This window comes from Vombatus ursinus, unplaced genomic scaffold (genome assembly GCF_900497805.2).
Source record: "Vombatus ursinus unplaced genomic scaffold, bare-nosed wombat genome assembly UNPS02014814.1, whole genome shotgun sequence".
Classification (NCBI taxonomy): Eukaryota; Metazoa; Chordata; class Mammalia; order Diprotodontia; family Vombatidae; genus Vombatus; species Vombatus ursinus.
Window position 1 is genome coordinate 13256323 of NW_020954592.1, and position 12162 is coordinate 13268484.

The following is a 12162-nucleotide window of genomic DNA, read 5'->3' on the forward strand; positions in this document are numbered from 1 at the left end:
AAGGGTAGAAAAGAGCAGGTGGAAGAAGAGGAAGTTGATGACAAACTAATGACATCTTCCACTTTTTTATTTTGCCCAGGGTCTTGGGGGTGACAATACTAATATATCATACTTAAGATTTCATCAGTGCAGGGAGTTCCGCATGAGGAGCTTCCTTTTCTAATGTAGGACAGCAGCTGTTCTGTAATTTAGTCTTAGAAATTTGCTTGGGACACTGAGAGGTTGTGACTTATCTAGGGGGTCACAGCCAGTATGTGACTGAGGTGGGACTTGAGCCCAGGTTTTCCTGGCTCTGAGAGCATCTATTTATCCATCATGCCATGCTGCCTCTCCTGATACAGAAAACTCAGGGCCTCACAATACAAGGAAAGTGAGCCATATTTACAAAGCGGCATTATCAAACATTGGTTCTATTTCTGTTCTATTGTTCTGGTTTTTTTTTGTTCAGTATGAGATAGTTTAGATAGTAATTGCTTTGCAGTGTGTTTGTACAGTCCAGGAGGGCATGCTCACCTGTATCAACTTTTTTCTAAAGTTTCCCTTGAAAGTTATAACTTTGAATTTTCTTTTTGTTCTTTCTAGTTTTTTAAAGGAATATTTTATGAGTTGTTGAATTATGATCAATTAATTTGCAGAATATTGTCATTTTCACTAGATTGTTCTGATATATATGTGAATATTGAGTGCCATTTCACTTATTAAGATAGTTATTACTGACCCAGTTTTATAGTTATATTTATAAAGGCCTAGATGTATCTTGATTAAAGTTAATCCCCAAATATTTAATTTGTTACTACAAATGGGATTTCTTTTAAAAAAAGTTATCTTTATTGTTAGTACGTAAGAATGTGAATGATTTTTGTGTCTTAACTTTTGCAACTTTGCTTAACTTTTGGATTTTTTTTAGACATATGATTATATCTTCTGTAAGAATTTTTTAACTTATTCATTAAAATAAAGTTTAAAAACCTTTATAATCCCTCTAGTCTGGGACAGAGGGGAAGGGAGCTATTTTAGCCTTTCTTGCCCTTGCTAAATTTCCCTTTCATAAATGGAAGCATTCAGAGTTAAATCCATTAGCAGTCAAAATTTATCAGTTCCAAAAAATTCTTGCCTTAACCCTTTTACTCCATTCATATATTTATACCCCTCACCTCCTTCGTCCTCTTCACCTACACAGCTCTTCAATAAATTGTCTCTATCCAGTGCTTTGACTTGCTAACCACCCATTTACCTGCATCTTAAAATCTGACTTTTCTCTACACCATTTTATTGAAATTGTTTTCTCAAAAGGTCAGTAGTAACATCATAATCAAATCCAATGGCATTTCTCAAACTTAAACCTCCTTAACATTATTATAGCATTTGGCTCTGTTCACTATTCCCTTCCTGCCTTTTCTCATAGTGTTTGCTGAGTGAAATTACCTTCCTCTCTCTCACCCTCTCCCACTCCCCTTTTAATTTTTAACTCACCTTTAAATCCCAAATGTTACCTCTTCCTGGAAGTTTTTCCTGAGTTCATCTAATTTTGACTTGTCCTTCCTTGATGAACTTATCAACTGTTATTTCATACCAGTTTTATATTCACATTAATTCTCTATTGTTTAGTAAGTTCTACAAGAGCAGCACCATGTCTTGCCTAAGCTTTGTGTAGAATTTAGCATAGTGGGTGCTTAATAAACACTTGTTGAATTTGTTGAGTATCTTCTTCCTGACCTCTGCTTCTTCCTGATGGGGTACAGGCTCTGGAAAACCCCCTCCCCTCCCAACTTCCTTGAACACATGGTCAAGTCTCTGAGGCATCGACCCATCCCAGTAATCCTCTCAACCGGCCTTTTTTTTTTCTTTTTTTTTTATTAATTAATTTATTTTTGGTTATCAACAATCACTTCCATAAGCTTTTGAGTTTTAAATTTTTCTCCCCCACCTCCCTCCCCAAGACAGCATGCAATCTGACATAGGCTCTATATATACATTCCTATTAAACATATTTTCACATTAGTCATGTTGTAAGGAAGAATTAGAACCAATAGGAGGAACCACAAGAAAAGAGGAAACAAAACAAAACAGAAGAAAAAAAAGAGCAAATGGTATGCTTTGATCTGCATTCAAACTACATAGTTCTTTCTCTGGTTGTGGGTAGCATTTTCCATCATGAAACTTTTGGAGATGTCTTAGATCCTTGCATTGTTGAGAAGAGTTAAGTCTATCAAAGTTAGTCATTGCACCAGTAACTGTTACTGTGTAGAACATTCTCCTGGTTCTGCTCACTTCACTCAACATCAGTCCATACAAGTCTTTCCAGTCAGCTGGCCTTTCTTTGTGTCCTACAACCAATTTCCCAATTTTCTGTTACATACCCCAGCCCTTCATTGTCTGTTACCTCCAGATTGCCCCCTACCATTTGCCTAAGGCACTCAGCCCTTCTCTGTTACCTCCCAGTCACCCCAGCCTACTGGCCACTCCCATCCAGATCTTTTTCCGATAAAAAGAGTTAGTCTGCCAAAGGTGGGTTTTTAGTATCATGCCCACCTTGATCAGTATTCTAATAAACCTTGTCTTAGGCTGAAAAGAAGACTTGGGTTGAATTCATTCGAGGCATGACCTTTGTCACTATTTCGGGATCCCAGCATCCCTAAACCTCAACAGTACCACCATTTACTGATTCACTTGCTTGGTTCTCCCTTTGGGTTATAAGAGTTGAGGTAGAAAAAGGAGTCATTTAGTTACAGAGTAAGATCATAGTATTTACTTTATCTGTTTCTTCTTCCCACTTCTACCAAGGTACCAGTTCCGCTTTTCTAGACTATATATTGCAATAGACTCTTAATTGGACTAACTGCCTTTATTCTCTTCTATCAGCCATTACATCACTGCAAGATTAATCTTCATTATAAAGAAGGAGTCTAAATTCCTTAGATTTGTTCCTAAACGTGGCATTAAAAGCCTTCACAGTACTGCCTTCAGCTTACTGTTTTGGACTATCTCATTTGTGTTCTGTATTTCATCCAATTTAGACTGCTTACTCTCTCACGTACATGCCCCAGCTTTAAGTTCATGGTATTCTTTAATGTCTGGAATACTTTCTACCCTTAGCACTCCTACTTTTTGAAATCTTAGCCACCCTTTAAGATCCAGCTCAAACGCCACATGCTCCATGAAACCTTCTATGAACCTCCTACATGATTTCACCCTTCCACTCAGAAACAATCTTCCCACAAACACCTTGGACTTCACAGTATGCTTTTTACTTTTCTTGTGCATTTTTCATGTATTTTTTTCTATTATAGCTATTTATGTATGTGGCATATGCCCCTACTAGTTTTTAAGCTCTGTGAGAGGAAGACTATCTTATTTATTAATCTATGTCTCTTTCCAAGCAGTTAAAACTAATAATAAAGACTTAGTACAAGACTGTTCAATGAAGAAGAAAAACTCCTGTTACTGTTACTCTTTTCCAAAAACAGACTGTGGTTCCCTCTTTACCACTAGGTGGCAGGCTATTGCCTCTGTAAATCCCTGAATGAGTGGGTTAAAGGTGATAAAACTGAAATACAGATGTGTGTTAGATGAATGTGGAATGAGAGAATAGTTCATTACTGGTTAGGAAAAAGGCAAGAAATTTTTAGCTAAATCTGTAAACTCACAGGTGGTATGAAAAAGGCAAACACAGACTGTTCACTGAATCCTGAAATATTAGACCAACAGAGAAGAATACCACTTGAAATTGTGTGAGATAAGTTTATAACAAATAAAAGGAAATCTCTTGACCTCCCTTAGGGCACAGTTTCTTCATCTGTAAAATGAGGGGCTTGGACTGGCTGGTCTCTTCCCAGCTTTAGGTCTTATAGGTATGACTTCACCTAGCTGGTAATAAATATGTGAAACTCATTACCCTAAGAATTAGAATTTTCCAGAAACACAAATTTATGAGTGACAAAATCATAAATAACTACTAAAAGAAACTGGAATGTGCCTAACTTTTAAAGTTGGTATCAGAAAAGAAAATTCCTTTCCTACTAATGATGCATTTAGACCTACTGTGTGAGCATAGTACTAGGAGAAATCAGCTTCTTGGGGAACTGACCAAGTACAGAAATTCTTATTTTATTTGTACTGAATATATAAATACCACAGAGATCAGGAAACTCATCATATAGAGTTCTGAAACTATGAAATATACATGCTGTCCTTTGTATTAAAAACTTATGTTATATGTCTATCATCAGTAAAGCAGGTACTTTAAATTTTGCTTTCCAGGTAGTTACCCATATGACCAAATCCTTGGCCGTTACTATGGCCATGAAGTGAAGTAAAACTGACTAACTTATATGAAACAAGCTAACATAACAGCATACATGTGTGTGTATATGTGTATGCACATATATGTATGCATGTGTATGTATGTAACCGCAACATAAGAGTTGGTCCCAGTAACAGCTCTCTAACCAGTTGAGGTTACTGACCATAGACATGTTTAACCAATTTTTAGCTTGTCTTTGTTAACCCCTTCTAAAAATTGGTGCTAGTTTCTTCTGTCTCTCATTTCTTTTAGATCACTCTTCACTTTAAAAGCATATTTTTGAAATATATATGCATACATATGTGTGTGTATATATACATATATATATTTTTTTGTTGTTGTTGTTATTTATTTCTTTAGTAATAAACTTTCACCAGTCTGTGTCACCAGAATAATTATAAGGTGTGCTTTGCCATTTGAATGTTGACAAGTGGTTTGTCTAAATAGATTTTGGTGTAGTCATATCTGGATAATTGTAGTTGAAACTGGTTGATAGTGTCATTGTGGACATTTTTAATAGTTATGAAAATATGAATGAACCTCAAGCTTATAATGCAATATTAAGCAATATAACACAAGCTTATTTCTCAGTATTATAAAGTAACTTGTGGTATGTTTGGGTTTTTTCCATTAGACTTTCTCCAAGAGAACTATCCATCTTATGACCTAACAGAAACTGGATATGATTGGAAAGCATGTGTGGCTGCCATCAATAGTACAATCCGAAGTCTTCGACATGACCATAAAAAGGCCACAGCAGGATTCCGTAGGAAAACATCAATGAATGAGAAAAATCCTTGATAAAACCCTTCTGGATGAGATACCATTTAACTTAATGGGCCGTTGTTTCAGCCATCATGCTTATGTCTCTTTATTATGTATATGTCTCAAGTTGTAATTTTTGAAACATGTTGGTACATTGGCAGTGTAGGATCACAGAAAATAATAGTCAAACTGGTAAAGAAACAGAGATTCTTTGTTAGCATAAGTTATATCGTAAAAGTGAAACGCTCGGACGTTCCACAGGTTGTAAAATGGTGTGCTTAACTTCTTTTAATTCAGCTAGTGCATAGTGTCATTAACGAAATAGAAGAGTACTTCAGAAGAAGAGTAACGTGAAGTGACTAAAATGGGGATTTCTTTGAAATGAAGGTGCTGAAGCTCTCTGGTACCATAATTGGAGAGGTGTGCCATGTTTCTGATGACCAAGGAGCTTTAGTTCAAAATTAACTCTTAATTCTTGAAAGGAGCTACAAAGTTTATAAAGTGCTAAAATTCCCTTTAAGCTTCCTGAAATTGATAAGATGAGGGTGGCCTTAGCATTCTGGCTCATGATAATACATACATAGTGCATTAAACCCTTCTTTGGTGCAAGTCAAGTATTTTCTTAATAGCACATCTGTTGAGAATAAACATGAAGAAAAATAGTTTTTGGTACCTGTTCAGTTTGAATCATTTGATTTTTCAAGAAAGAATCATGAAGAATGACAGGTAACTAAACTTAGACTTCTTTGTCAAGAGTGATTTTTGAAATGTTTATATGAACTTGAGTATATTTTCTATATTGTCTCTAGAATACTATTAAATTTATACATTTTAAATTAATACATAAAAGCTTTAAGAACTGTAAATAGATTTTTTTGTCAGAAACTTTTTTTAAGAAAAAGTTGATTTTAAAGTATCTAATTAGAATTATTAGTAGATTTTTTATACCACTAAAAAAAAAATTCCCTACTTTGAGTGTAAATTTAGATTTTATTTCTAACTGAATAAAATACTTTATTTTCAAGAAAGTACTTGAAGCCATAATAAATATGTTAATCATTAGCTAGATCTTCAAAACTTGGTATTTATATCTGTGAAACATATCTATTGAATGTTAATCCAATTTATTTCAGTTATAACGATACCATCAGCTTTGTCTACTAGTTGGATTTAGCAAAGCTAATTTTTATAATAGTCTCAAATATTCTTCAGAAGGTAAATGTTTAATTTGCCTGTCAGCAATCTGCTTTTAGTTATATCCATTTGTTTAAGACATGTGATTTATGACTTTAACTTAGAATAATTGAAGTAAAGTTGAATTTAATTTTTAGATATATGAACTTAAAAGGTAGTTTTGAATTGGTGAGAGAAGAAGTAAAACATATATCTGTAGATCAACCAAACCAAGTGATTATGATTATGGTAAAAATTTACACCTTTCTATGTGAGGGACTATAGAATAGATGTGTATTTTTACCTTTTGAAAATTGAAATAAATTCAGAGTATTTTAATAGTAATAAAATATATTTTAGACTTTTTTTTAAAAGGACACAATGAAAAGATTCAGGTACTCCAGATGCTTTTTGTTGGCATGTGAAATAGGGCTAATTTGGCAAAGATAAAAAATGGTAAAAAGAAATGAAAAACAAAAACTGCAGAGAAAGATTTGAGACTTGTGAATGAGCTAAACTGCCACCCAGTAAATTAATTGGATTTGCTGTTCAGTTTAGCTTTGCCTATATCTGGGGGCGATCTCCAGTCATCTTAATCTGTGTCTCGCCACCAGACCCAGATGGTTGTGGAGGAGAAAGTGAAGCTGGAGATTTTGCACAGCCCTCCCTCACTTAAATCCAATTCACTTGCAAATCATGGCATCACCTCCCTAATGTCATGGTGCTCTTCGAGAGAGAAGGGATAAACCACAACCTGTGTACTCTCATAGGCATAGTTACATTTCAGCTGCTATAGAGGGGTTAGTGTACATTTTGAGCACACGTAAAGTTCAAAGTAGACCAGGAGGTGACTAAGGCAAATTTCATTAAAGTTGATTTCTCATTTGTGAGTCTTTATGTACCTTCTAAAATAGTCTCTTAATTAAAGGCAGAAACAAAAAATCTCAAACTTTTCCAGTCAGAAAACATCTCAGAAAACATCTTTCATCGAGTCCTTACTGTAGGGATCATTTGTATCACTGCTCAGAGCATCTTTTGGTTCAGGATAATGTCCAAGACTTGAATAAAAATGTATCTAAGTTATCTTGAAGAAAGCTGATTTGATTAGCACATGTGATATAATTTTTATTAATGTTTTTCTACTTTGTTTTAAACTAGCCTTTTTTCTTAGCTTTATTTTACCATTTCATCCTTAATTATTAACTTTTCATAGTTAACCTTAAGATAGTTAAGCATATCTATAAAAGGTACTAATGTAAAAACCAGCCTAAAATATTTCTTTAGAGAATTTATTTTTTATAAATAGAAAAATTGTTTTCAACTTATTTTTACATGTATCAATTTCACAAATAAATTATTGAAATAGAATTTTTAAAATATATTTTGCTTATACCGGTAGCACTATGCTATGTGAATTCCCTTTATAATGAAAACAGACTTTTTACAATATTTGTGTAACTTTTTTGCTGTTAACCAGGTGTATTTCATTTTTTAGTGAGCTACTTAAATGTTTTAGCACTTAGCTATATCTGGCTTCATAGATGACAAAGAAAATGGAATAATTGAACACAACAGTAATAATTTCCTCATGGTTGCTAGAGTTGCAAGAATTTTTAAAGCTTTTATAAAAAGTATTTTGATCTTAGGCAAAATATTTTGAGTATTAATATATTTTTGGACCTCAGATACATGTATAAATACATATGGCAAGTATTTTTGTTTCAGACAAGAAAGTCTTAGATCTGTAAGAAGCTTGGTTTCTATTTATTTTCATATAATGCAGAAATTATGTCACACAATACAGAAATATTTCATTATCTAGTTCAGCCTCAATGGAAAATCTCTTTTCTTGGGAAGGTTTCATATTGTTGTGCCTGTTCAAAATAATGAACCTGGAAAGATGGCATAACAAAGATTTCTCCAGCCTCTGGCATAAAGTAATTAATATAAGTAGACCAATGTTAGATGAACACTTTTCAGATATAGTAGTAAAGAAACATAGATGTGTTTAGCAGAAAAATAATCAGAAAATGTCATTCATGGCAGTTTAGAAGGCTAAGTCTGCAGTTCCCAATTGTGTCCCTAGAGCCACCAGGATATTTAAAATATTTAACTTTACTGGGTAATAAATGGAACTCTTACGGGGCTGGGGGGATTTGTTGTTGTTTTGTTCTTGTTTGTTTGTTTTGCCTGTGAACACTGAAAAACTGAGAAAGTTTGGGAATCTCTACTTGGGAGTCTCTTATTCATTTGTTTCTTGGAGTTTTTACTTCCAGGATGAAAGCATTCTCTAATGTAGACAAATAAATTGCTTACTTTTTCAACTTCTATCACTAGCTTACGCTTTTATGGAACAAAAAAAAAAAAGAAATCTCACTTTGCCTTTTTTTTCTCTGTAAAAGTCATATACCACTTTTCAGATGTAAGAATTAGCCTAATGCCTATAGACTTCTAAGATCTTTTGCAGAGAGGCAAAATACCTTTATTATGTTGCAATTAATAAAGAATTTGTAACCAAAGATGAATTTTGTAGAAATTTTTAAAAGATTACTTAAAACAGTTTAAGACAACTCTTTCCCATAATCTATTACTTCTAAATATTGTTAAAATTAAGTCTCAGTCTTCTAGAGCAGAGGTGTCAAGCATGTGGTCCATGAACCACAGCCCGCCACACTCTCAAGTATGGCCTAAACCAGGTTAAAATGTAATTGAAAAATATTTAACAAAATAAGTAAAAATATAATAAGACATAAATCACATTACATTTTAAAATAAAGTCAATATACAGCCCACAAAGATCCTTATGTATCTATTGATGACCCCATCTCTTTCTGAGTTTGACATCACAGTTCTAGAGAACTTTCTGATATCAGATAAATTATTTCTTACATATTCTAGAAATGTAGTGTCTTGGTCTAATAAAATCAGATTCTAATGATATCAAATATGGTAACCCTTTTTCTTTCACTGTGTAAGAATTGTTTGAGGAATAAATTATTGGTTGTCAAGAAGCTACCTCTGTTATTTCTTCCTCAGAATGTTTATAGCATTTTTTACTACTGTTATACACTTACAACATTTTTACTTTTGATTATAAGTTTTAACATCATGTCTTATCTTCTCTAATAAATTGTGAGTTCTTTGAGGGCAAAAGGTTTATCTGTTCTTTCCATTTCCCTAAAGAGCCTATTACAAGAACCAAAAAGGTCATCAGTCTTTCCTGCCCGTTTAAAATTATATATATATATATATGTGTGTGTGTGTGTGTGTGTGTGTGTGTGTGTGTGTGTGTATACACACACATACATATATAAGCAAGTTAAGTCACTTGCCCAGGGTAACACAGTAAGTGTTAAGTCTGTGGCCAGATTTGAACTTAGATTCCTGACCTCAGGTCCAGCTGCGCAGACAGACCTAGCTGCCTAACATTGCCTTAAAGTAGATTAAGCAAAAATAATTGAAAAGACAAAGTACTGTCTTTACAGGGAACAAAGTGTGTGTGTGTGTGTGTGTGTGTGTGTGTGTGTATCCCAATTCAAAAAAACAAATAGAGAGATGGAGGAAAATATAAGCCTGTTTTTATAACTTTAAATGTGAATGGATTAAACAGTCTAATAAAATGAAAATGACATTAAGAAATCAAAACAGTGGATCAGTGGAATAGATTACATAATACACAGTAGTAAATGATCATAGTAATCTAGGTGTTGACAAAACCAAGGATTCAAGCTTTTGGGACAAGAACTGACTATTTGACAAAAACTGCTGGGAAAATTGGAAAGTAGTTGGGCAGAAACTAGGCATGGACCAACATGTCACACTATACCAAGATAAGGTCAAAATGGATACATGATTTAAACATAAAGGGTAATAACCATAAGCAAATTAGGAGAGCATGGAATAGTTTACCTGTCAGATATATAGATAAGGGGAGAATTTATGAGCAAACAAGAACTAACATTACAGGGCATAAAAAAGGATAATCTTGATTAAAAGGTTTTGCATAAACAAAACCAATGCAGCCAAGATTAGATGGAAAGCAGAAAACTAGGGGGAAAACTTTTTACAGCAAGTTTCACTGATAAAGGCCTCGCTTACACACACACATACACACAGAGAGAGAGAAGAAGAGAGAGAACTGAGTCAAATTTATAAGAATACAAGTTATTCCCCAATTAATAAATGGTCAAAGGATATGAACAAGCAGTTTTCAGATGAAGACATCAATGTTATCTATAGTCATATGAACTCACTCTAAATCACTATTAGAAAAATACAAATTAAAACATCTCTGAAGTACCACCACACAACTATCAGATTGGCAAATATGACAGAAAAGGAAAATGACAATTGTGGATGGAAATTGGCGAATTTGACAGAAAAGAGAATATGGGAAAATTGGGATACTAATGTACTGTTAGTAGAGTTGTGAACTGAACCAACCATTCCCGAGAGCAATTTAGAACTATGCCCTAAGGATATAAAACTCTACATACTTTTTGACCCAGCAAAAGCACTACTAGGTCTGTATCCCAAAGAGATGTTTAACAAAAAAAGGAAAAGGAAAAGGACCTATATGTACAAAAATATTTATAGCAGCTATTTTTGTGGTGGCAAAGAACTGGAAATTAATGGGATGTCCATCAGTTGGGGAATTGCTGAATAAAGTGTGGCATATGATTGTGATGGAATGCTATTGTGCTTTAAGAAGGAGCAGGATGCTTTCAGAAAAACCTCAAAAGACTTACATGAACTGACACGAAGTGAAGTGAGCAGCATGATGAATATTGCTATCTACATCCAAAGAAGGAAATGATGGAGTCTGAATGCGGATTGAAGCATACCTTTTAAAACTTTTTTTTGTTTGTGTTTTCTTTCATAACGTAATTAATATGCAAATATGTTTTGCATGACCGCATATGTATAACCTATATCAAATTCCTTGCTTTCTCAATGATGGGGTAGGAGAAGGAGGGAGGGAGAGAATTTGGAACTCAAAATTTTAAAAAACAAATGTTAAAAATTTTTACGTGGAACTGGAAAAGTATTTTGAAACAAAAAGGAAGAAGAGAGATTTTATGAGGTGGTGAGGAGGGAGTGCTCTACAGGCATGGGGGTCAGCCAGTGCAAAGACAAGGAGATGGAGGTGTAGTATTGTGTGGAAGAAACAAAGGTCAGTTTGGCCAGACTGTGGAGGCGGAGTAAAGCACAATAAGTCTGTAAAGGTAGTTTGGGGGCAGGGTTTGAAGGGCTTTAGAAGCTACACAGATGCCATCTATATCTTTTATTGAAGTTCAGTGATGAAAAATATTAAACATCACAGATTCCTGGGGCAATTCACTGCAGAACTGCCAAGTTAATATTGAACCATTAATGACTTCACTTCCAGTCTAGCCATTCCATCCATTCACAATCCAGCAAACTATATTATTGTCTAGTCTATATCTCTCCATCCTTTTTATAAAAATAGCATGACTAACAAAAAATTTGATAAAGTTAGGTTAAGTGTCTCCAAAGCACCCTCTTCCCCCCCCCAATAATTGTCAAAAAAGGAAACAGGAACTTGTTCCTAATGAAACCAAATGGGCCCTTTGTAAGGACCATTTCCTTTTCTAGGCATTCACTAACCATTTCTTTAATGATTGGTTCTAGAATTCTCCAGGAATTTAAGTCTAGCTCATTAGCCTAGAGTGGGAAGATTTCATTCTCTCCTTATTTTTTAAAATCAGGACTTCCCCCTCCCTTTTCTAGCCCGAAACCACATCTCCTGCTTTCCATGATCTTTCACATATCCCTCATTGCAGATCAGCATTCACATCCATTAGTTTTTTCAGTACCCAAGGATGTAGTTTATCTGGGAAAGTTGATTTGACTTCAAAGATAACTGGTTGCCCCTTTTCTATCTCTTTGCTTTTCTTAGT

At 34.2% G+C, this 12162-nt stretch overlaps 1 protein-coding gene across 1 annotated transcript in view; it reads left to right on the forward strand.

The window, feature by feature from the left end:
- Positions 1-5818, forward strand: part of BEND2 (BEN domain containing 2) — a 37648-nt gene extending 31830 nt beyond the window's left edge. Inside the window, exon 12 of the mRNA XM_027835325.1 lies at positions 4938-5818. Within this exon, the coding sequence (XP_027691126.1) occupies positions 4938-5104 (167 nt within the window). The 3' untranslated portion in view covers positions 5105-5818. The remainder of the gene's footprint in view (positions 1-4937) is intronic.
- Positions 5819-12162: the final 6344 nt, after the last annotated feature.